Genomic DNA, 26,882 nt, shown 5'->3' with positions numbered 1-26,882 from the left:
AGGGTTATGTATGTTTTAAACCTGTCACAAAAGAAATCATTTGACTCTTGCTTGTAGCATGTGTAATGCATAAACTAACTTCACCTTTGATAATAAAGCAAATGAAGTCATGAATGTTTCAGTAGTGACACAAGAATTTGTAACATTTAATTGTTCAGGATCTTAGTGGATTTTTATATGCAGTCAAGTATTGCGCAAAAGACAGGCATTAAGCAAGAGTATCAACAATAGTAAAAGTAGGGCAAAAGAAAACATCTGGCATCCACCACCTCCCTTTTCAAGTAAAATCGCCTTTATTTCTATAACTCTTTATACAATACTGGTTGTTGGAAACAGGAAAATAAATTGTCAATAATGCAAGAAGACAATAACATTCATCTTTTTCCAGCTAAAGTATTTTACTTGTCATACTATTTTGCCTTTATTTATGTAAAGGTAACTTTATTCATGGGGGGGATGTCCTTTCCCTGCAATACAGTTAGTTGTATGATAACTAAATGACAAGATACAATTTTTTCTTTATTTATTTTAGATTAAGAGGAGATTCCATTGATACAAATATAGTGCCAACACACGCCTGAGCTTTTGCAAGAAGCACCTCACTTGACTGACAAAAATAGCATCGTTCTCATGCAGGAAAATAGTTTTGACTCATGAGAACACAGCAGTGTTGCCAAACATCCCGGGTATCCTGTGATGTAATTCCCCATATGTGAGCTAGTAACATGAAGCTAAAGCCATGGGATTGTTATCCATGCACTGAGACTTTCAGGTCTAAAGCAGTCTGTTATACCTCCTACACCCTGTCCTGGGCAATTGCTTATGCAGACTGTATTGCCTTTTTCTAAGGAGGATAAAATAACATGTCAGTACCATGAGGCATTGCTTCAGCCCCACACAGCCCCACACAAAGACAAACCCGATTCCAAAAAAGTTGGCACACTGTACAAATTGTGAATAAAAACAGAATGCAATGATGTGAAAGTTTCAAATCTTAATAATTTTATTCACAATACAACACGGATGACATATCAAATGTTTAAAATCAGAAAATGTATCATTTTAAGTTTAAGTTTTAAGTTGATTTTAAATTTCATGGCATCAACACATCTCAAAAAAGTTGGGACAAGGCCATGTTTACCACTGTGTGGCATCTTCTCTTCTTTTTATAAAAGTCTGCAAACGTCTGGGGACTGAGGAGATAAGTTGCTCAAGTTTAGGAATAGGAATGTTCTTGTCCCATTCTTGTCTACAGGCTTCTAGTTTCTCAACTGTCTTAGGTCTTCTTTGTCACATCTTCCTCTTTATGATGCATCAAATGTTTTCTAGTGGTGAAAGATCTTGGATTGCAGGCTGGCCATTTCAGTACCCGGATCCTTCTTCTACACAGCCATGATGTTGTAATTGACGCAGTATGTGGTCTGGCATTCTCATGTTGGAAAATGCAAGGTCTTCCCTGAAAGAGACGATGTCTGGATGGGAGCAGATGTTGTTCCAGAACTTGGATATACCTTTCAGCATTGATGGTGCCTTTTTCAGATGTGTAAGCTGCCCATGCCACACGCACTCATGCAACCCCATACCATCAGAGATGCAGACTTCTGAACTGAGCGCTGATAACAACTTGGGTTGTCTTTGTCCTCTTTAGTCCGCATGACATCCCAGTTTTCCAAAAGGAACTTCAAATTTTGGATCATCTGACCACAGAACAGTTTTACACTTTGCCACAGTTCATTTTAAATGAGTCTTGGCCCAGAGAAAACGCCTGTGCTTCTGGATCATGTTCATGATCATGTTTTTTTACCTATAGAGTTTTAGCCAGCAACGGCGAATGGCACGGTGGATTGTGTTCACCGACAATGTTTTCTGGAGTATTCCTGAGGCCATGTTGTGATTTCCATTACAGTAGCATTCCTATATGTGATGCAGTGCCATCTAAGGGCCAGAAGATCACGGGCATCCAGTATGGTTTTCCGGCCTTGACCCTCACTCACAGAGATTGTTCCAGATTCTCTGAATATTTGGATAATATTATGCACTAGATGATGATAACTTCAAACTCTTTGCAATTTTTCTCTGAGAAACTCCTTTCTGATATTGCTCCACTTTTTTTCGCCACAGCATTGGGGGAATTGGTGATCCTCTGCCCATCTTGACTTCTGAGAGACACTGCCACTCTGAGATGCTCTTTTTAAACCCAATGATGTTGCCAATTGACCTAATAAGTAGCAAATTGGTCCTCCAGCTGTTCCATATATGTACATTTAACTTTTACGGCATCTTATTGCTACCTGTACCAACTTTTTTGGAATGTGTAGCTCTCATGAAATCCAAAATGAGCCAATATTTGGCATGACATTTCAAAATGTCTCACTTTCAACATTTGATATGTTATCTATATTATATTGTGAATAAAATATAAGTTTATGAGATTTATAAATTATTCCATTCCTTTTTTTACTCACAATTTGTAAAGTGTCCCAACTTTTTTGGAATCAGGTTTGTATATCGGCAAATTACAGCATGAGACGAGCATTGCTGCACAAAAGAAAGTAACTGTTAACAGTGACACATCTAAGCCTTCTGATTCAAATGTTTCAGATTTTTTTTTACCTATGAATTTTCATTAGCAAAGGTATGTGTTGTTTCTAAGAAAAAAAATAGAAAGACAATTTATGGATTTTAAAAGTCTGTTGTTGTGTTTCAGGCCCATGAACTTATCAGATAATATATCCTGGCAGAAAAATTTAATTTTTCCATATCTGCTCCGTTGCAGTTTGAATACCGTATCCTGAAGTCTACTGAATGAAGACTAATCATATTAAGCAATTATATTTAAGCCATTCAGAAAATAGTATTTTTTAAAGAGTTCAACAGAACCCTCTTGATAGTTTAGACACACCATTACACCTTTTGTTGGAATACTTTAAGCCAAAATCAGATTTCATTAGAAACTAAATGTCTTGTAAAATGCTTGGAAAATCAGTCCAATGTTGTTTAATCTATTTGTTTTGTGATATCCTTATGAGAGACGTTGAATAATTTGAAGCAAAGCAAACAAAAGAGTAGCAGGTGCAGTGTGTAATGCTGTTTGTCAGTATTAACAAACCGATTTGTTGCACCTTTCTTTTCAGGAATGAAATGAATTTAGAATGACTAACGTGGCTTTTTTCAAAAAAATTTGTTAGAATTTTTCTGGACTAGGGCCAGACAGGAAACCTGAAACATTTGTTTGTCTGCTCCAAAATTCCACCACAAATCAAAGTCAAATATTTTTGGAATTGCATTCCTGCTGTACTGATGACACGCAAAACAATTAATTATATGGAGTAAGTCTAAAAAGTCTTTCAGTGAGTGTTTAGCCTTTGTGTAATATATAAATATAGTATATAGATCTATGTAAAGTGCTGAGTAATATTTCATTATTCAGTTTAGATGTGCCATCTGGTGGACAGCATTATCCCTTAAGACGTGAGAGTAAAAATATGGGCCTAAAATGGTGCCTAAATTTAGTTACTCTGCTATATAATAGCATTATACCTCTGCAGTTAAAGTTATATGTGCCACTTGCATTTGATTTATAATACTTTGTGATGCCATTTATTTTAGAATGTTATGATACTTTGAAATGTTTGAGGCCCTATTGAATGTAATTCAGCAAGATTACTGTCTCTACCTGCTGGAGAGCAGTGGTTCACAGTCTTTTATTTCCAGGGGCCCCCTGTTTTAACATTCTGATTTTCAAACGACCCCTATTATTAATTTTATTTATTTTTTATTCGAAAATAAAATAATATTTTACGCTCTTTATAATTGTAGATATCATATTATCCAAATTATTTAGATTTTTTTTTGATTGCACAATAGCTTAGTGTAGTATAGTTGTTGCTGCCACCATCATGTTGTGTAAATGTGTTTTTATTGTGAAAGAAAAACTACTTTATTTGGCCTTCCAAAAGAGGATGAAATTCGCTTCATCATGCCTAGAGCTGATCCATGCTGGTGGCTGAGGAGATACATCCACTTCGCACTGTGGATCGCCAGATCGGCCTTCACTGTGGACGAAGACGAAGACAAGACTAGAAATCAGTGGTTAAGATGTGTGCAATGCATTTAATGGAGAACTTTTTTTTATACGGCATGATGCAACATGTAAAAAGACAGTATAAGTCATTATAATTAGTAATTATATCCCCATTGGATGCAACAAATGCTCAGTTTGTAATGGGTTTTATTGGTTGGCATCATACTATGGTGAGGGGCATGACATTTCCATCACAAGACTGAAGTATTCGGCCAGTCACAACCCACAGTATGTGGAAAATAATGTGTTTTTGAAAACTTAAACTGCATGAAAACATTTCATTACATTAAATACTCAAAATAATGTTATTTTTAGCAACATCATATGACCCCTTTCAAAAAGTTCCCAATTTTTCTTTAAGACAAACAGACAAAGTCAGACATAGACCTACTCATTTTATAAACTCGTGAAATTGTCTTTTAACTTCACAATAACACTAGGCTAACAGATCACAGACTGATTCATTCAACATTATTGTTTTACTTCATTTATTAGTGTGCGGTGTTTTTGTGTGAACAGATAGGACCTACAAAAACATTCTGAGAGTCAGTCCAACCCAGGCACATGCAGAGGGAGGTGTTTTGGGGGTTCAAGCCCGTGCCTTTTTCCAAAATTTACTAAAAGTGCCCTTCTCTCAACACTTATCAACAATATTGTGTTCAAAAACAATAACAAATGTCTCAAAACTCAGAATATACCAGTTTACTTTTACTTATATATGTCAGTCTGAGAACTCAAAGCCATTGCATTGCTATAGATTATGTGTGTTTTAAGCTTATTGGACAATGTAAAGTAAATCGGTTGAAAACTAAAGAAAACTACGTAGCCAGTGTGTTTTCTTTTAATTATTCATTTATTTATTTTTAAACAAACCCTGAAATTGTATACTAATGCATGCCGTTTAACATTTGATGAAACTATCATTGTTAGTTAAATGAAGCTCAAGTGCCACCAACAGGTCTATTATGTGAAGTGTAAGCAGTTCAGAACCGCTAAAGGCAATGACTGCTATACAGCTCCAGCATTCATCTCTCCTATATATCTCAAAGGGACACATCTTCATATATGCTGACCATGCAGTTTCACTGGATTGGAGTTTTGTTTTACTCCTTCTTTTTTCATGTTATTTGAGATCCTAAAGTGAGCCCCATCTAACATGTACAAGAATGTGCTGTAAAAGGTGACAGGCACTTTAATTCTATTGCAAATACAGTTTACCATTATACAATAAATGTCAAGCATTAAAAATAGAGTTCAAAAGAATAAATAAATAAAAATAAAAGTGATTGGGACAGTTTTTGAATTTCAGATTTATTGCCATAAATAAAAAACATCAGCCCAACACAGGATAGATTTCTGTAATACTGAAGATGTTAACTACTCATGGAGGAATCAATGTTATAATTGAAGGATGTGTGACGTACAGTATTCTGTAAAATGAGCCCCCCAGAAAAGTTTGTCAAAATGTTTGTGGTTGATTAGGACTTGCAGAAATAAAAAGCTTGGTAATCACTGATTTAAAGCATACATAGCATATAAAAAGCTTCTCTTTTACAAGGTGAATCATTTTTTATATTAGAAATTTCACGTCAACTTGTTTGATGCTTGACCCGCCCACCTATATGATGTCACACCAATGAGGGCACCCCATTTTAATTATGTGGTCTTACAGCTAGGGATTTATTTTCACTCATTGTGAGAAAATGAATTCTGTTTAGTTAAACTGTCCCATTTGACCTTATATCCCAGTCACCCATAATTCAACCTATGTTTACATGAATAGCTATAATAGACATTTCCCAGGTAGTTATCAGAGTTGTTTTTTTGGGGATTGATAGAAGTTTACAATACACATGCTACAGTGTTTGTTCTTGTCATGTTTTAAGACTTCTGTTTCTACCTGCCATATAATAATAATGTGTCAGGTGTTACCATAGAAATGAAAAGATAAAAAAAGATACAAACAGCGCTCAGATTTCCTCATAGGTTTACTTCTATACTGAACAGCCTCATTCTCTTTCAGCATTGTTAAAAGCCCAACACCACACTCAAGTATACACAAACACATTCACTTAATCTAATGTTGAATAATTTATTTATTTATTGTTGTACAAATGTAATGAATTGCATTATATTTTATTTAGTCGGTAGAATTAAAGGTGCATTCTGCATTGACTAATCTCCCATTATATGGTAAGCAGAAAGCTGTGATCATCAGCTTGTCAATTTGTGCAAGAACACTACTTTGCTACCATTGCTCTTGATAAAAACATCATTGTACTTATACAAAGTCACTGTAGGACTGAGCTTGCCGTTTTCTAACATTAAATTGTTCACTTTCAAATCTGTGACATTTGAGATTATGTGCTGCAGCTCTCCTGCTGCATCTGTCTCTGTGCATGCATGCATAAAAAAGGCATGAACAGCACATTGATTTTACATTAATTTACACTAACTTATCTCAGACATATGTATGTATTGTATTATTGTCATCGGTAGTGCATGATGATCTGTTATTTTCAGTGTCTCAGAGCGTCTCATGTCATAGACACAAATTCCATCTCTGCAACTGCTGTGATGTGGGTTACGTGCATTTAAAAATGCAACGCGCACCAAGTTCACAAATTTGTAATGAGAATTGTTGAACAATGTTGTTATAATATGAAAATATTTAAGGTATTTCTGTTTGATAATGTTTATTGTTTGATAATATTAATGATGTCATTGTACTGTTTAATCAATAGATCAATAAATAGTATAATCTTATAATTATTATCGCAAAAAAAAAAAAAAAAAAAAAAAATATATATATATATATATATATATATATATATATATATATATATATATATATATATATATATATATATATATATATATATATATATATATATATATATATATATATATATTGTTTGTAAGGACATAAAAAAATACAGAGAAATAAATAATATGGGGGTTTTATTTTGAAATCTTTTGCGCCGGTCCGCCATTTCGTGCTTTTTGGTTGATGCCGTTTTCACACTATGGAGTAGGAATAGCTTCTGAGAGACGCGGTAGTATTAATGTTTCTTTTCTTTTTTCCCTTATAGTTCTTATTTGTGTTTGTAGTACATTTATATATTGTTGTCATGCAAGAACCCTCATACTTCCTGTATTTAACCTGCACTTTATAGACAAATTCATAATAGCTTTTGTCAACCAGCAATAATGCCTCTGTTTTGATCTAACGTTTACGTTATAACATTTAACGTTACTCTGTTGTCATGGCTTGTTGGCTGTTTGTAAGATTTACTCGTGCAACCGGTTTCGTTTCATAAAGTAAACATTAATTTACCAAAAGTGACAGGTATTGCTATCAGCTAACGTGCTTATCGCGCCTAATAAGAATATTTGAAGTATTGGTGGCTGTTACTTGGTAAAAGAGCGAATCGAGTCGTGCGAATCGTGTTTTTTGTAATGCGTCGATCGTAGTTTGTTTGTTGTTGGTTTTATTCGATCATGTACTTTGTTTGCAAATAAGTCCCCTGGTCGGTGTCTCCTAACTATCATAACATGTGCCTGACTGAACTCTAGAGCTGGGGTCCCAAACACTGCTCATGAATGGGGCCACCATTGTGCATTTTACATCAAGCCCTAGTTATACGCAACATAATCATGTGTTTTAAATCTCTGGAGTTGCTTTAAAAGTACAGATAAGAGAATAGTTAACTTTAATGAACTCTGCAGAAAGCAGGATTTCACACCTCTAAAGCACAGTCTGGTCTCCAGTTCTTTTGGAATTGTGATATTTGTCCTTGCTCTTTAAGTAAAGATATTAAAACTGTTCAACTAGAATTGGTCTTTTCTTACAGATAATAGACCCAAGATGAGTTCTCAGCAGTTTCCCAGGGCTGCACTGCCTCCTCCTGGAGCTGGACCCGGCCAGATGTCTACTGACAGCAGCGTTCTAGGCACACAATCAGGTAACGTCAGGAGTGTGATCGCACCAGTCCAGACCATTTCGCTTCAGATGGGCTCCAGTAGTTGATAACATGGACAAATTAACTACATTTAACTAATGCTGTTGATTTAACCCCCTTATTGCATGAATCTTGTTGCATCATCCGTTACCATGAAATTTATTTGTTTATTTTTTTGTGCAAATAATTGCAGTTACTTTAGAAAATTCTGGTTTGCACCATTTGTTTGCAAGGAGGCACAATTCAGCCGAAACTTTGATTAGCTTATTTATCAATATGGCTATAAAATAAATAATAATATTAATAGTAATTAAGCTCTTAAAGCATCTCTTTTGTTGATAAGTGCTTTATCATTGTATTGTATGAGCATGAGAAGATGGTTGGTGCATATTGCATCACAATAAAGAAGAAAAGATGATTGACTTTATATAGTAACAAGTAAAAAAAAAAAAAAAAAAAAGATTTCTCAATTGATTTTTGCTTTTGTCTTTTTTTTTTCCAGTGATGCAATATTTTTTTCATCCTGTCTGTTTGCACTCACAAAACTACTGTGTATACACACAAAACATTTTTTTGAGCATTGCACATAATTTAATGTTCAAATTAAATCAAAATGGACCCTCTTTACTTTTTAACAATAATTTTGTGCAAGTCAATCCACAATTTCTTTATCTTTATTCAAAATCTGAAAATGTGCTCCCTGTAACAGCATTTTTTCTCTGATGTCACTTTACATATGTTTTTATTTTATTAAATTATTTAAAATAAATATTTATATTTATAAGTATTTTAAATTTGATGCAATGTCACGGTGTTGATATTAATTTTAATATCAACTAGGTACTAAAGTACAAGTAGGTATGTGCATCACATATTGAAGGCTGATAAAATGTGGCAAATATTGTTTTGCAGTGGGCAGTGAGGACAGCAGCCGTGAAGTGGATCACTCTCGGGATCCTCCACCTGGCAGCAGCAGTGGCAGTGGAGGTGGAATTGCATCGTTCCGTGATGATAAGCAGGAGACGGTGATGGTCAGGCCCTACCCACAGGTCCAAGCTCTCGTCCAGCCACCTGCTTTGCCCCAGCATGTGCCTATTCAGCCCAGCCCTCCTGTAACTGTGGCCACCCCATCAGTACAGCTACTACAGGGCCAGCAGTCCGGCGTCAGCGAGGGCTCTGTGAAAGTAATTTCATTTCACTTTCTTCGCTCCTGTGAATTTATGGAATTTAAATGTATACAGTTTTCAGAAAATATATATATTATTTTTAATTTGGGATACTTTAAATGCTAGTTTAGTTTTTTAAAAAAAGTAACTTTCAGTTTAACAATTCATTTTAGTTTTTACATTAATAAAAAAAAATGTACTAAACAAATATTAGTGAATGTTTTTATGTACAAATTTTTAGTTTTTTTTATATATTATTTTAAGACACGAGCAGTCCTGTACTCACGTAATTAACGTTACACATTTAACGAACACTTACAAGTGCCCACTTTGGCAGAATTCAGTTCAAATAGTCATCAGCAGCCATTAGTCCAGTAAAAGTGTGCAGCAGAATGGACATTTTTGTTATTAAGGGAGAAAAATAAATGTGGAAAATTCCATTGAAGGAACACATACAAACAAGAGTAGTCGCAGCAGTGAAAGAAGGAGAGTGCTGGACTTTCGGCATCAATTTTTCAGTTTGCCACATCACTCACTTGAAAATTTTCAGCCTGCTTTTTCCCCCGTTCTCCCAAAACAGCTTTACTACTGTTTCAGCAATATTACAATTTGTATGTAATGGCAAAGTGATTATATTTTTTTTCTTTTTTTTTTTTCTTTTTTCTTTCTTTTTTTCTGTTCATTAAATATAAGTTTTTGTTTTTTAAAGTAACGACAAAGCGGCCAGTGGCAGACGGTGAGCTGATCATAGCCTATGTTTGATCAATTTAGCCTTCTCAAATCAGCATGACATATCTAAAATGAAATCTAAACATATAAAACAGTTCAAGCATATAACAATGTTTTTACGTTAAACTTAGATAAATGTGCGCTATATCCAATATTTTGTGTGGAGAGTGCACTAAAGCGCACTTTGCAGGACATAAAGGCATCAGCATGATCAATTGCATTTTTTTCAGTGTTTACGCCATAATATTTACTCATAAAGGTAACAGTAATACATCATTTGTAACTGTAAAGGGTCTACTTTTATGTGTGTGCACTCACAATATCAACAAAACGTTGTGCTTCTATAAAATAAAGAAAATAAACGATGTGCTTTCTGCCATCCCGTCTTGAACAGGAGCGCTTACAAAAAATAAACCGAAACTCTGCGAATACATGCCTCACAGACATGATAAATATATCTATAGAAAGCTTTAAATTATTACTTAATGGAAAAAAAAATCAAAAATGAGACTTGCACTTGGACAATAGTGCGGCCCAGTGGAAAAAAGGTTGAGAACCACTGCATTAGGGTCACCTGAACTTTTAGGATACCTGAACCCTCAAATTATTATTATTTAATTTCTTTCTCCATTCTCCAGGCTACCCTGAAGTCACCTATGCCCAGTCGTCTTATAGCACCTGCTCCGGCCATTAGCCAAGGTCATATTCCTGTTCCAGCCAAAGTGTCTGGACATATCACCGTTCCCCTTGAGAGCAGCATTGCTCCAGCTTCCATACCAGTGGCAACCATCAGCGGTCAGCAGGTATTGGCACAATTAACTATGAACTCCTCCTAGACAGGGAAATTTAGATTGCACACAGTCTACTAATTGCGACAAACTTTTTGTGACAAATAATGTTTCTCCAGGGACAGAGTAATCTCCATCAACTAATGGCCACTAATGTGCAGATCTTCAGGGGCAATGCATCTGCGCTACAGATCGGATCTGCTGCTCCTCCCCATACTTTCACCTCCCATCTGCCCAGAGGTCAGTGATTTCATTCAAACTGAACCTTATTGAATGAAAGGTTAGTTCACCCAAAATGAAAACTTCCATCATTTACATTTTCACTTCCCTCTCATGTTTTTCCAAACCTGTACCTTCTTTTTATGTAGAGCATAAAAGAAGACTCTTAAAGCTGCATTCTGTAACTTTTTTTGATTAAAATGATTCTAAATCAATTACTGAGAAAGTACATAACCATTCAGTGTTCAAAATTTACCATACCCCGATTCACAACGGTAAGCTTGTGATGTTTTCTGATTTGAGTGGTTCAGGTCAGTTTCCAAGTTTGCTGCCATTCGATGCTGAAGGTAGCGGATCATTTGTAGCCTCTTCTTACAGCAGCTGGAATAATTAAACGTGTTGTTTTATTTGAGGTTAAAAGAACAATTTATTTTGGTGACATTCGAAAGGTATGACAAATGGAGATTAGACTGTACAGAAATTTTAATCTACAGTAGAGCTGTCACTTACAGTTATTTTGGTAATAGAGTAATCAATTGTTTATTCTGATGAATAGGAGTAATAATTGGTTTAAATAAAATATCAAAAGCAAGTAATCATATGGTTTTATTGAAACAAAACAGATTTATTTATAATAATCATAATCATAACAGCCCACGAATATTCGACTGTTGGATTGGTAGTCGAATCAGGCTCCCCGAATCGAAGCATCGAATCGCCGACTATTTGGGGTCACCCCTAGAAATTAGTCAATTTAAGCTAAATGCAAATATAGTTTTCAAATGTTTTCTGGATGTTTTGTATGTCTGTTTGATGCGAGAAATGAGCTATGTCACCATTACATGATGAAAGTGACTTTTCTGGTGTGTTTGTTTGTTTGATACAAATTTTAACCTACTGTAATAGTAATATCTGTGCCTGTTTGGTGTTTCAGGCGCAGCTGCTGCAGCTGTCATGTCTAGCACTAAAGGCCCTACTGTTCTCAGACCAGCCGGAGGAGGAAATACAGGCCCCAGCCAACCTGCAGCTGTGCAGCACATTATACATCAGCCTATTCAGGTGCAGAGGCTTCACAACTTACTGATCACATACAGTTAGACACAACAGTCTGCTCGGATCTAAACAGCACTTAATGTAAATGTCATGTTTAGAGCAGTGACCTTTTTTACTCCAAGGCCCCCAATTGTCCACAGTGATATTGATAGCCCACTATGACTTTTCTAGTTGTTCATTATTTACTGTATAATGATAATTAAAAGAAAGAAATATACCATCACATAATCCCAGTTTCTGCCCCATAAAATATTTTAAGCTTGGTATAACACATTTTTTTACATACAGTGCAAAGCATTACTGATTTGTTTCATTAAATTTTAACTAATAGGGCTGCACTATAAATCAAAATGGAATCGCGAGTCTATTGAAGTTTTGATTGTCATGCGGATCTTTCAGTGAAGCAATGTTCTGTGCTCAGCAGTAAATCTCCATCCAAAGGCCAGAGGGCGCTCTCGAGCTGAAACTCCAAATACGTCTCAAAGAAGAAACCCAGGAAATACCTATAGTCAGTCCCTCCAGAAAAATGCAGATTTTTGTTGTGATTGTTGCGGGAAAAGATCCTTGATTTTTCTTAAAAAATGCGATGGAATAAGCAGGATATTTTTGCAATTTTATGCGATGAAATTGTGGGAATTAGCAAAAACTGCACTTAGATGAAAAAGAGAAAAAAAGGTGATCCACCCACCCCCCCAACACCCTGTTCTCACTAGGCTACTAATTACTGTAAAGAGTCATTTCTTATGACTTCCTATAAGCAAGCATACTAAATCACATAATATTTAAGTTCTCATTCTGTTTTATTTCAGACCTTAATTAACATATGGCTCAAATTTACAAAACATTGAGTCAAAAAAGTTATCTAGCTTTACAAAAGGAATATTCAACTACTTCTGTAAAAATGAATAAATAAAATATTTAAAAAATGCTGTTTTACAGGAAATGCAAAGTGCAATCTATTACTGCAACGTAAATAATTTTACATACTACTAATATACTTACAACTGTAAGGTTTTGGTACTATTCTGTAACAAAAAAGTGCAATCTTACAACTGTAGAGGTGCATCAACTTCTGAATGAAACTACAACAGTCCACTGTGAAAATGAAAACTAACTTTGTAGCCTCTAACACTGGCCTATCATTCGCCATCCTCATCCCTCTCTCAAAATAATTTGCCCCCACTGTCATGTAACACACCGGGTAACTGCTTCGCGCGGTCTTTTGCGCTTATTTTTGTTGGCAAATGAGAATGATTTGCGTGCTTCACCCTGGTTTCACCGCGGAGTTCGCAGATGATGTTCACGTCGCGTAATTACGTCACTTCATAAGGTTCCCATTTGGGAAATAATGGCGATTTACTTGTGTGAAGTAAACACAACATTTTTCAACTTTCTGCTAAGATATATGTGCAATGTAAATACAGGGATTATGAAATCATGCTACCCTTGCATATTTTGCTTCCTGAAATCGGCAATTTATGCGGCGAAAGTGCGGCATATTTGAAAAAATGTGACCCCCGCATAAATATGCGGCCTTTGACTGATTATGCATTAAATCAGGAAATCGCATAATCACGTTTTTTTTGGAGAGACTGAACTGCTTTTATGGATTCAGCGTGACTAATAAATACATAATTATGACCGTATATGGTTTATCTGAGTTGTTATTATTAAAATTTTCCTTGAAATAAAGTATATTTATAATGCGATGCCTATATCACTGCTTAGAATGCTATGAAATATTTTGCGAGCCTTATTCTGTGTAAGAAGCCACATTATCTCACTGAAGGATTTATTTCAAACCCTCGACTTGATGTTATGAAGTGATTTTGGAGTAAAAATTTTATTAATTGTAGTATTTTCACATGCTTTCAGATGGAGCAGCATTTACTACACAGAGCCGTAGTTCACTGAGAAGCTAAGCAAACAGCTTTCATAATGGCGAATGATTTCTTCGATTTCATAATTGCACAATAAAATCGTCTGCTGTGGGGGTTTTTTGGTCGTAACTTGTGTACTGTTTAACTGCACTTGCAAGTGAATATTAAATAATGTTATGGGATAATTAAATATATTCTAAGTAAACTACAAACATAAAATATGTAAGGGAACTTCTGCTCTGTGTATTAAATGATGCTCCATCTGAAAGCATGTGATGATGATTTACTACTGATTACAGAAACGGCTTTACTGACAAAATACACGACATTCGCATTTGATTAATCATGCAGCCCTACTAACTAATTAATTACTAACAAAAAATTCAGAGACAAACACCATTAAGAACCTGATATCTGTTAGCCAGCTGGTTTTGGCACCTTCTTTTCGCAAGTAAATCGGAAGAATTTGCTACAACAATGTTCAGAACATTAGAGAAAACCATATGTATGTATTTGCAAGTCATAAAAACACATGTACATGGAGGTCCTGTTGCGTTGTGGGAACATTTTGTTTCCTGTTGCTGCCATTTTGCAGAGTTGTGAAAAGGTTTTTCAAAAGATGACATACAGTTCATAGATCTCCAACATCTTTCTTGAGTTCTTGAAAGTTCTTGATATTTATGCATGGTGTCTTTATTCACAGTCTCGACCTTTGGTGACCACCTCAACCGCTGTTCTGCCTACCATGGTGGCTCCCATTCCAGCTGCTAGAACCCAGTCCCCAGTCATTAACACCCCTGTCACACATGCTGCAGAGATGGTTCATGGGTAAATTATTGTATTCATCTCTTCGCTTTTTTAACTCATATTATCATAACATTGTTTGGTGTTAATTCAATGATCTTGAATTTGTGGTTTTAGGCGACCAGTAACTATTCACCCTCCACCAACCACCATCAACATCCAGCGTCCCCCCACTCCGCGGGACACTGCCACCCGCATCACCCTCCCCTCACACCCAGCTATTGGAACCCAGAAAGCCCAGCCTGCTCACACCGTCACACAAGTCAGTCCTACTATGAGCCTACTGATCTAAAGTTATTTAAATAAAGCAGGGACCCCACAGTACACCCGAAAATATAAAGCAAGCTATATAGTGTGGGTCATGTATGTAGATGCTTTTGTACTGTATTAGAAAAAATCTAAAGTATGAGATTGATGCTTTTAATATGATGTTTGTTTGAAAAATAAATAAGATCAATGAATTAATGGTTTGCTATTTGCAGTGTTCTAAAGCCCAATCTAATTAAAATATGATCTGAAAATAACTTTTTAAGTTGATAGTGTGTCATGTTTCAACCCACTGTTAGAGTAATGTTTGTATAAATCTTTATAATATAGCAGATTTTATTCAATCTTATAATGTGGGGGGGGGGGGGGGACTATGGCTTTCAGTAGAAAGTTGATTACTTTAAACATTTTTAATTAATCTCTTAACATGTTGACTTTTTTTTCTCTGAAATGTTTCTCTTGTGCCCACTTGGATGTCCCTGGACCTTAGTTTGAAAGTTTAAAGTATTTACAGTTTGAAATATATATAGAATCCGTTAGTTCTGCATATCTAGATTGTATTTTAGCAGAATATTCTATGTTTATGCATCGGTAGGTTATGGGGTGTTCTTGCTGGAACATAATGCCACAAACTTTCTTTAACTAATTTTTTTTTTTTTGTCTGCAGAAGCCGATCTTTAACACTGTGACCCCTGTTGCCGCTGCCACTGTAGCTCCGATCTTAGCTACCAACACTGCTACTTCAGCTGCTTCTACAGGTAACTTTGTCCCCCAACATTTCATTTACAGTGACACATTTCCATGTGATTCATAACTTCATGTAAACTGTGTGTACCCCAAAACAGGCTCTGCACCACACACCCAAATGACCAGTAGCACTATTGTCACCATGACAATGGCCTCTCACTCCTCCCATGCTACAGCTGTGACCACCTCTGCCATCCCTGTCGGTAAGCACAACCCACGTGTTTATGATGTTCAGTATTTTTTATAAATGCATAGTGAGGCTTTCTGAGTCAAATCAGGGAAAAGTTAGATTTTCAGGGCTGAGAAGAAATGTTAGGTAACTCTTTTAATTAGGGAACACATAACTAAGAGCTTTCCCTCAATAAACTCCTAATTTGCTGCTTGATAGTTTAATTGATAGTTATTGATAGTAAGGTAGTTGTTTGTAGTATTTATGTTTAGATATTGGGCAGGGTTAAGGGATCTAGACTTTGATCATGCAGAATAAAGCATTATTATGTCCTTTATAATGCGAATGTCCAAATGTTGTTTTAATTTGTGTTAATGTAGCTCTTGTATTATCCAAACTCAGTTTTTGTTAAAGCCTTAGATGCTGATGTGGCAATAAAAATAAAAACCAATTAATGATAATGAGCTGCTTGTCCACTCCAGCCCTCTCTTCCATGAGGCGTTGACATAAGAAGTGTGAATTGCTGCCTTGTTGGACTGCATTTATGGCTCAGAGGTGGTCTAATTCAAATAGCTGTCTATGTAGAAACCGGCTGAAAATTGTAACGGCTTGCTGGATGGCACTGTTTCAGACTCAGACAGTGCATAACAAACTGGCTGTGTGTTTTCTTTACAGCTTTTCTCAGCTGGCAGGCATGCGAGAAACCTAACTACATGCAAAGAAAAAAAAAGGCTATAAAAGTGAAAATTGAATCCGATGCCCCCTTTAAATGGATTGATAGCTTGTTTGATGGATGGATTGATAGTTTGTTAGAACTAGGGATGCACTGATACAACTCTCTCTATAATGAAACCAATAATTTTATTTATGTACTTGCTGATACCGAGTACCAATACCTGTATTTACATAGCACTTGTAATTTTTAAACGTATTGGGTACAGAAACCAAAAAAAAGAGAAAGAATAATGTTTGCTGGCTTTATTTAGCAAACAGATATTTCCTGCAGTTACTTTTACACTGAATTATACCTGTTCAAATGTATTTGTACAAGCTTTTGTTGTATGTTTCTGGCCTCATCAGCTAAAGTGGTTCCTCAACCGATTGCCCACACTTCCTCACGCATCCAGCCAGAGTACTCAGGAGAAAGGACCAACCTGATTCCCATTTCAGGCCATCGCTCTTCACCAAACCCTGTCACCATGGAGGCTCGCAGCGATAACAGGTGAAACTACTCCAACAGCTCTTCTTGTGATGGTTAAGTTCTGGCAGTTAATTGTGAATGAAGTCTGTGGTGTCCAAACCTGCACCTGGAGAACCACTTCTCAAGTAATCAAGGTCTTCAGGAAAATTCTGTGCGATGTTGGACTTCCAGGAGTAGGTTTGGACACCCCTGAATTAATCCAAGTAAGCCAAAGCAATCAGTGAATTGAAGCTTGTGTTGTGTTAACCGTTTGTGTTCTTCGGCAGGCCGCCAGTGCCAGTGCAGTTTCAGTACTTTCTACCCACATACCCTTCATCCCCGTATCCTCTGACCCACACCTACACCCCCATCACCAGCTCGGTCTCCAGCATCCGCCCCTACCCAGGTAAACACAAGACAACAGAACCTCTGTGCTAATATTGCAATGTTTCTTAGACCTTTAACACAGACTCTGTGCTTTATTCCCTAGTAACGGCTTCAGCTCAGAGCTCAACTCTTCCTGCTCAGGCTGGTGTTGGTGTGGCCACCACTGTGCACTTGAACCCCATGCTGATGGCAGTGGATCGCATTGGCTTGCCATCTGCCCAGATCAGCACTCAGAACATCCAGCCAGCCTCTATGACTGCTCAGGGCATTCAGCCTGCACCAATAGGAGTGCAGGGGCTTCATGCCACTGCACCAATCAGCACCCAGAGCGTACAACAGGCTCCGGTCACCACGCAACAGCCACAATCTGAAGCAAAACCACCAGGTACGTTTAGCACCCCTTTTAGAAATTGTAAGTGTGTGTTAGGGGGTGGGGTTGGGGAATAGTAATATTCAAATTAAATAATTTGTAGGCTATGTCAGTATGGATGACCAGCTGAAGGAATTTTTACTTCCTTGCTTACTGTACCCACTACTTTTACATTTTGTTTATTTTTTGCCTTTTCTTTAAATGTTACCACGGTAGTCTTATGTAGCTAGTTTTGTCAAAAAAAAAGAGAAAAAAAAAGATTTGTGATAGTTTTGGAAACATCATTTAAAATCTTAAACTGATCCCTGTATGTCATCATTTTTCAGCAAAAGTTTGTTTTCCTTTTATTATGAAAGACATCATAAATTATAAGCTTTATTTATGTTACTTTATAATTCAACCCATTTAATATTTGTATTTTTAAGAGGAACCCATTTAATGACTAATATACACTACTGTTCCAATGTTTGGGGTCCAAAACCAAAACTATTTGCGGAAAAGTAATAATGCTTTAATTCGGCAAGCATTAATTAATTAGATTCAATTGATCAAAATTTATCTTTTATTAAAGATTATTTTTTTATACAGGTGTTGTTTTGGCTGAAAGTCCTGCTTTTGTCACTAATCCAATCGGGAGCACTTTTAGTGGCACGCAGCCTGTCACTACGATGGTGCAGACACACCCCCAGGGGGCGGCTACAGGTGCACCCACACTCGTCTCCTCCCCTCGACCTAGCATCCTTCGCAAAAAACCTGTGAATGAGGGGTGAGTCAGCCTTCACTCTACAGCTTTTTCTATAGTTTCATAACATATGTATTTATAGTATGTTAACTACTGAGGAGCCAAACTATCCATCATATGCCGCGTTTCCACTGAAATTACCCGGAACATTTGTATTGGTCAAACGAGCCTCTTCTCAGTGACTAATGTTCGGCCAGCCCTAGTCGATTGTTGTAGTGAGAATTAGGCAGTCCTGAAATTTATAAATTCATATTTTCTATAAAAAAGAAAACCCCCGACCTGTTGATTTCTGCATTTCCACCGCCGTCTGAAGTACTTGGAAGATTAAGCAAATATACTGGTGACGTAGGTCTGCGCGCGTTTTTCAATACAAAGTACGCTGATCTTGGAAATCCTCATTAGTTCGGTTTTTGCGCATTTGATTTGGGAGAACTGTACTTAGTTCAGGGAAATGTGTGTATTTACAGTCATTACAATGAAATGGAATATTATATAAATTTGCCTTTTTTTATTTTCATTTTAACATATAGATAAATTGAATACAGAAAACAAAGATTACCTGTTAGATTAACCCAAAACGAATTATATTTTATGTTTAACCACTAAAGAGGCTTCAGAGCTAGCCGCACACATCAGAAGTTCGAGCCAAGGTGAGGCCGCTCTCGGCGGATACATGAGGACTGAGCTCCCGCTGATCGCCTGGAGCTGACCATGTCCGAAATCGGTTCTATAAACATTTTTAAATAGGTGCTGTCTCTATAAATAAACCACCGGTTTTTTGTTTTAAACAACTACATTCTCGCATGAAATACTTCTAAAATTACATTTCATAACACAATAGAAGTAATATTTTGAAAATGATCCAAATAAATGGTGGTTGAAATCACAATGCTGCGTGAACTCAACCAATCAGGATGTTTAGCGCCCAAGTCCCGCCCCGGAAAGTTCTGGAACTTTGAAAAAGTACTACCTCGCCAACAGGGACTTTCTGAGGGGCATTTTTTTACCCGTAACTTTATTTAGTTCCTGGTCCCTATGGTGGAAACACACTGAGTACCAGCCCAAAGTCCCTAGTTCCTGGGTAAAGTTCCTGCGGTGGAAACGTGGCTATATATGAACATTTTAAGTTTCATTCGTTTGGTCTCTCATTACTGATGTCCTGAGAAGTAACCCAGCCTAGTGTGCGCGTATCTTGCTAAAATACTAGTGAAAGACCATTTTTGGGGTGTATTTCTAGGGCAGTGCGTAAAAGTCTGATCCCAGCACAGCCAAGTGAGCATAATGCTGGCCGAATGGATAGTGGGATGAGGCTCTCGGGATCCCCTCGCCCAGCGGGGTAAGCCCTGCCTGAAGTCCTTTCTTTTCCTATTCAAAATAGGACAAAAGACAATGTTCCTAGAACAGGGTTCCCACAGTCCTGGATAACTTGGAGCTATCGGAGTTAAAGTCTGATTTCCAGGCACAAAAAACTTCAATATGTCAATATGTATGCAAGTGAATCGAAGAAAATAAAAATATAAATAACTGTACTATATACCGTATTTTCCGGACTATAAGTCACACTTTTTTTCATAGTTTCAATACGTTATACTTGGATGTATGTCACAATAACTTTCACTATTTCTACTTCATTGCGTCCAAGTATATGAAAAAGCCATGGAAATTTCTCCTTGGTTATGTTCAGTTCTGCAGTATTTAATGTGCATGAAATTACCTTAAATTGAGTGTGATCACTGGAAAATGATTTTTAAAATTCCTGCTGGAAAAATCAAATGTGGGAACCCTGTTAACAGTGTTTGCATGCATGTGATCTGATTGTCTTGAACTGCTTTTATGCATGCAGATCTGGAGGTGTAATGTGGTTCTGCTTTTTCTTTATTTAGAGTGAAGCCCAAATCTGATGTTCATGTTGCGATGGCGTCCCCAGTCATGGCAACTGTGGAGGCTCTTCCGAGTCACGGAGGTGAGCAGCAGCCGCTGTCCACTCCTACTCAGCATCATTCACAGGCCATTCCCACCCTTCTGGCTCCACCAGCTCCGACACCTCCCTCTCAGCCCACTGCCGTTCTTTCAGCCCTGCCGGCAGCCATGGCTGTCACTCCCCCTGTGCCTGCCTCCATGGCCAATGCAGTGGCTTCTCCCACTCAGCCAGCAGCCACCAGCACTGCTACCCTGAGCTCCAGCCTTCCAGAGGTTAAGGTGAAACAGGAAACTGAGCCAATGGATACTTCACAAGCAGGTAGGTGTGCTTGTGAAAACGGGAGTCCACATATTATTATACATATCATAACCGCTATAAACACTTGACGTTATGATACTAGTTATTTAACCATCCCAACTGCTTTTCAAGGGTAGGTACTCTGTTAACTGTATATCCATCAAACAAAATGATGTACTGGATAATCTTGGAATAAATTACTTTAAATGCAGTTTTACATAGTTTATCATCATGTTAAAAATCAGAAAACAGATCATGTTATGTTGAAACACTAAATGTAAAAGTAGAATATGAGAAAATAGTTAAAAAAAAGAATTATATATATATATATATATATATATATATATATATATATATATATATATATATATATATATATATATATATATATATATATATATCTTAAAAAAAAAAAAATTCACACTGGAGTTTTTTTTTTTTTTTTCAAATAAAACCCAAGATTCCACACATAAGAGAAGTAAATGAAAGCAAAATTATATTGGATGGAGCCCATTTGCATTTAGCAAACAGATGTATACTCCAGATTAGTATTTACTGGAGGAAATAAACCTGAAAGCAAATTGCATATAAAATTCTATGTAATCACCTAAATTGGACCTGGTGTTTGTTATGGAACAAGTCTTATCCAATGCTTGCATTGATATCACTGACTTATTTTGAGAAAGATACTACCGTATTTTTCGGACTATAAGTCGCACCTGAGTATAAGTCGCATCAGTCCAAAAATACGTCATGATGAGGAAAAAAAAACATATTTAAGTCACACTGGACTATAAGTCGCATTTATTTAGACCCAAGAACCAAGAGAAAACATTACCGTCTCCAGCCGCGAGAGGGCACTCTATGTTTTCAGTGTAGACTACAGGAGAACTGAGCAGCATGGAGCGCCATGTCGCGGCTGTAGACGGTAATGTTTTCTCTTGGTTAATTTCTCTCGGTTCATGTCAAATTAATTTTGATAAATAAGTCGCACCTGACTAAGTCGCAGGACCAGCCAAACTATGAAAAAAAGTGCTTATAGTCCGGAAAATATGGTAATTCCATTTCAAGCAATGTATTATCGCATCAGCTTTGATAAGTTAAGATCTTAAGGCTGGAGTTTGGGTACTCCATATATTTATGAGTTCTCTTTTTTTCAGTGCCCTTGGCTCCTTCTTCGACAGGTCCAGCTCCATCCCTCTCCTCTCAGGCCTCCACCTTGGCCATATCTTCTCAACCCGGAGACCTCCTACCTGGGGCCTCTCCAAGAAAGAAACCCCGCAAACAGCAGCATGTGATCTCCACTGAGGAGACGGAGATGATGGAGACCAACAGCACAGATGAAGAGAGAGCTAGCAGCCGAGCTCCAGGAAACAGACCTGAAAGACACGAGTCTCCACCTAGGGAATATGTTGGTGAGATTATCCGTGGATATATACACCTTTTGGAAATCATGAAAAAAGATTTGATAGATGCAGTCTGCCCCACATAACAAGTCACAAAACCGATTGTTATTAATGTCAGAAACATTAAAATGGCTGATTATGTAAATTCCACTAAACAGTTAATCCTTTCTGATAAACTTTTGATCGTTTAAAAAAATATACATATCTATATTGATCACACCAGTGTAAGTAATCATGATTAATTGCACCTGACAGTAAAATGATTTGGAAAATAGCTATGAAATGTGTGATCATAATTGTATTTTCACATCGAGTCTCCAAATTCATGTGAAATAAATATATAGACTAGTATTAAAAATGTTTAATTGCTTTTTTCAAGCACTATGAATGAATTATCACTAATACTGATGCCTCCATTAAAAGGATTTTTCTTTTTTACCGAACATTTAAAACATAATAGCACATTTTTATTTAAGTGAGCGTGAAAACACTATTCACGTAAATTCATGAAAATAAATTTAAATAAATATTAATACAAGAAAGTAAGCAGCAACCACAGAGAAGCATAAGATACCGAAAGAAAAGAGCTGGCAGTATCCATCAGTAAGAATTAATTTTTATTACTTAGAATCATGATTAAGACAGAAAATATTTAGTTATTTTTATTTTATTTTTTAAACAAAGCGGTCAACATGTGATATTTACTTTTGATCTACCTACTTTAGAGTTAGAAATCACTTGTAAATATGCCACAATTTGGACTACTGTCTAAAATCATAAATAGAATCATAAATAGTTTCCTTCCAAAAGTTTACTTTCACCAAACATTAGCTGTATATTGTATGTTATTTTTATTCTTTTTTCCAATGCATCATATCATTTCCCGATGATAAAAGTTAGTAGTGTGAATTTGTAATACCCCCCAAAATGGCTGTTCAGTTGTAACATTGATTGTATTAATGTAGATGAGGATGGTGTTCGTTACGTACCAGTCCGCCCCAGACCGCCCCTCACTCTTTTGCGCCAATACCGTAACCCATGGAAGGCCGCCTATCACCACTTCCAGAGGTACAGTGACATCAGAGTCAAAGGTGAGTACTTTCTGAACATTGTCTGCTTTCTCAGTTGTTTTCTTGTTCTTTCTTATTATGATTATGGTTATTGAATATTGTCATTGGAGTCAAAATCCTCTAATTACTGTCTCCTCAGAGGAGAAGAAAGGCAGCCTTCAGGACATGGCCAATCAGAGAGGAGTAGCATGTCGAGCTCAGGGCTGGAAAGTGCACCTGTGTGCCGCACAGCTGCTGCAGCTGGTGGGTTCTGTTATTTCCACCAGAAGACTCTACAGTGGTTTAATTAGAGTTCCACTATGTTTTATATATATATATATTATGATACCAGCCAGTTATTGAGGTGGTTAATGCTGCATATATAGGTAACATTTTAAATAATTCCTCTCTTGTTTGATCGACAGACTAACTTGGAGCATGACGTGTACAGCCGGCTGACCACCCTGCAGGAAGGCCTCATCCCAAAGAAGAGGGCTGGAGCTGACGATGATCTGCACCGCATCAATGAGCTCATACAAGTTAGTATCTCAAGATTACCTAGCCACCATGGAGCTGATGCCCAAAACCACCTTGAAAGAGAAATACTGAATAGATACAGCACCTAAAATGTACACTTCCCACCTATATATTCATTTTTTTTTTTCTAAATCTGTTCATTTTTGGGGTTTTTTTTTTTTCATCAAAAGAAATGTAATCATCATTAAAAAAAAGTCTGAGGAACTATCATCATTAAAAAGTCATCATTTAATCACCTGGTATTTTTCTTAACTCTGCATATACTTTTTATAACCTTTGGACCAAAAAGGGGAAATTTTTGACAAATATAATGCTCTAGCTCAATATAATGAGTGAATGGTGACCAGCAGCAGTCTTTTTTTTTTTAAGATACAAAAGTATCAAAGAATTGTCCCATGCAACATGTGTTGTATATATTTCAATTGCTCTGGGGGTTTGAGTAAAGGTGGGGTGAAAAAGTAAACTGAGGCACCAATTAGTGTTTTGTGAATGATGTAGTTGTGTACAAGAAAGCAACAGCCAAGGTCAGGAGTTTTATTAAATAATAATAATAATAATAATAATAATTATTATTTGCAAATCCCTATCATGTATGTCCAGAACACTTGGAATATATGGCAAGTGTTGCACAAGACCATTCTGTGATCATACTTTATATTTTTTTTTTGACTTCATTGTCAATATATGGAGGAGTGCTAAAATCACTTTATTACAAAAAAGCATTGAAACAACACCAGAGTGAGGAAATAATGATATAAATATTCTTTCCCTTTAATGACTATCATGAATTTGATGCCAATTAGATCTAGGCATGTAACAACTGGCCCAAAAACCAAAGCACAACTTAACTGGAAATACATTCATGACCTTTTGACCTACTCTGTTCAGGGCAATATGCAGCGCTGCAAGCTTGTGATGGATCAGGTGACTGAAGCTCGCGACACCATGATGAAAGTACTGGACCATAAGGACAGAGTCTTGAAGCTGCTCAACAAGAATGGGACCCCCAAAAAGAGCTCCAAGTTAAAGCGCAAGGATCGGGCATAGATGCCACTCCACCGGGTTTATCTTTGTCTTTCAGCGGAGTCGAACACAGAAATACTCTTCAAAAGCTGGACCTGTCATGGTTTATCAGGTTGCTGTGCACAATCATCTACTTTCTTTTACAGTCTCGAAAAGAGAGAGAGAGAGAGAAAGAGACGGTTGTAAACCATTGAACTGTTTTTACAGGAACTGCTGCTTACTGTGGACTGTCAAACTGTCCATTAGGTATGAGGCAGCCTGGTTAACCAATGGTTGTTGTTTCCCCGCTAAAGAAATTCTTTAAGTATTTCGATTTAAAAGAAACATGTTGTCTTATTTTTATTTTAGTCTTTAGTTTTAGAGGCGATGCTTTTGCTGTAATGGACTTTAAAGATCAGAAATGTTTGCTACATGTAACTCCTGTATCTAGTTTGATTCACACCAAGTACACGATGCACACATGCACATGCTCGCAAGAGTGTGTTAGCTTTCCATGTTTTGGTGCCTTGTAACATGGGTGAAACTTTGGGGTTTTCTTTTTTCTTTTACTACAAAAATTGAAGGTAATCTGTCCGAGATTAGTTAGAAATTCCACTTTGAAAATGTGTGTTAATAGTCTTGTACTAACCAGATATAATGCCCTCTAACCCTTCTAGGTTTTTTTTCTTTTCATCACTGTAAACATTCAAGCGTTATAGTGACTGATGGTCGTACAAAGCAGTCAAATGTGTTCTTGAAAGAGTCGGTATAATTATGTGGATTTATATTATAAGATTGTGTCTAACGTTTTATGTTTCATTGTAAGAAAATTGTTCTTAATGGAAGTGATGTGGTTTTCACCGAGTCTTTTTTTGTGCTGTTTTGCAGATATAATGTTCTGGGCTTGAAAAATAATTTGACTTTTGTAAGGTGTTTTTTTTTTTTTTTTCATTCTTAGATTCTTTTATTTTTCTGTGTGTAACTGTTATGTGCTATTGCAGTAAAACTGGATACATTTACAAAGAGCCTTGTTTAGTAAGTACACACACCTCTCAAGACTTGGCTAGTGAAAGAACGGTTGCACTTTATTTAACAGTACATGTACTTACATGTACTCATAGTGTTCTTACAGTGTATTTATCTAAGAAAGTTCTGGTAATACAAGGTAACTACAATGGGGTAGGGTTAGGTTTAGGGGTAGGTTCAGGGTTAGTACCTAGTTATTTCATAGTTATTGTAATTACTATAATAAGTACATAGTATGTACATGGGGAACAGGACTGTAAAATAAAGTGCTACCGAAAGAACTTAGGAAAGTAGATTTTAGATTTTGAATATAATGATCGCTGTAGTCAGTACATTGTTTCCATTTGCATATGCTTTTATCCAGAGAGCTGTGTTGCTTTCAAAGTATATTTTACCAGTTCTTTCTCTCTCTGAGAATCAACCCATCACCTTGGCATTGTTAGCGCCATGCTCTACTTTTTGAGCTACAGAAAGTTGTTGGGGATCTTTTTTTTTTTTCTTCTTTAACAAAACCATTGAAAAATCAGATATGCAGCAGGAAATCTGGCCTGCTCTTTCACTAGTAATCCGTAAACCCCTTTCATTATCGTTAGAACAGTTTCCACATTGTTCAAAACCGTGTTTCTAATATTTTGAAGATGTTTACCATTTTCATCATTCAGAAATGTTTAAAGTAGTCTTTGATTTACTCTAAATCAATCTAGTAAAGGGTGATTGCAGACATTTAATGTTTCAAACCATCTTAAAAATAGCTTAGTTGAATTTTAATTTATGTTAGGTAAAGTTAGTATTTTTTTTAGTGTTTTTTTTACAATGTGTAATAAATTATTGACCTTCATGATGTGAAGAAGAAAAAAAATGACCGTAAGCATTCCTGCACTGATTGTGTCCCGATATTTTATCTAACCTTGTTTCTTCCTGTAGGTTAAGGTCAAAAATGTTGTTTGCTAAGGATATATATATTTTATTTTTTTTCTGTTCATTCTTGACTCTGTTGAGAGAACCTGTTCTATAAACTGCATGTGACCAAAAAACACCACACCACATAAACTCTTAATTATTGTGCGAGTTCTTGCAGTGTAGTTTATCATTGGCCG

At 36.5% G+C, this 26,882-nt stretch overlaps 1 protein-coding gene across 2 annotated transcripts; it reads left to right on the top strand.

Moving 5' to 3' along the window:
* The first annotated feature begins 7,078 nt into the window (after nt 1-7,078).
* On the top strand, nt 7,079-26,850 carry LOC113050619 (histone deacetylase complex subunit SAP130-like). 2 transcript variants are annotated; one of them, XM_026213787.1, is made up of 21 exons: nt 7,079-7,140; nt 7,939-8,049; nt 8,959-9,230; nt 10,580-10,744; nt 10,849-10,969; nt 11,883-12,007; nt 14,585-14,709; nt 14,803-14,947; nt 15,620-15,710; nt 15,798-15,902; nt 16,949-17,090; nt 17,336-17,454; nt 17,539-17,820; nt 18,394-18,571; nt 19,785-19,883; nt 20,431-20,786; nt 21,926-22,180; nt 23,137-23,262; nt 23,381-23,484; nt 23,646-23,759; nt 24,646-26,850. In XM_026213787.1, exons 1-21 carry the CDS (start codon nt 7,095-7,097, stop codon nt 24,802-24,804), a joined length of 3,240 nt encoding a protein of 1,079 aa, XP_026069572.1. In that variant the 5' UTR covers nt 7,079-7,094; the 3' UTR covers nt 24,805-26,850. The 2 variants fall into 2 exon arrangements, with proteins under 2 accessions (XP_026069572.1, XP_026069573.1); XM_026213788.1 differs by lacking the exon at nt 19,785-19,883.
* Nucleotides 26,851-26,882: the final 32 nt, after the last annotated feature.

Source organism: Carassius auratus, chromosome 31, assembly GCF_003368295.1.
Source record: "Carassius auratus strain Wakin chromosome 31, ASM336829v1, whole genome shotgun sequence".
NCBI classification, from domain to species: domain Eukaryota; kingdom Metazoa; phylum Chordata; class Actinopteri; order Cypriniformes; family Cyprinidae; genus Carassius; species Carassius auratus.
Note: the sequence above shows the minus strand (reverse complement) of the source record. Positions and strands in the feature narration are given on the sequence as shown.

Bases quoted from the DNA above. Each gene is read 5' to 3' on its own strand.
- LOC113050619 (XM_026213787.1), top strand. From the start codon at position 7,095: ATGCCGTTTTCACACTATGGAGTAGGAATAGCTTCTGAGAGACGCG. The intron at 10,745-10,848 runs GTATTGGCACAA...ATGTTTCTCCAG, and splicing joins CAACCATCAGCGGTCAGCAG to GGACAGAGTAATCTCCATCA. The intron at 23,485-23,645 runs GTGGGTTCTGTT...TTTGATCGACAG, and splicing joins CCGCACAGCTGCTGCAGCTG to ACTAACTTGGAGCATGACGT.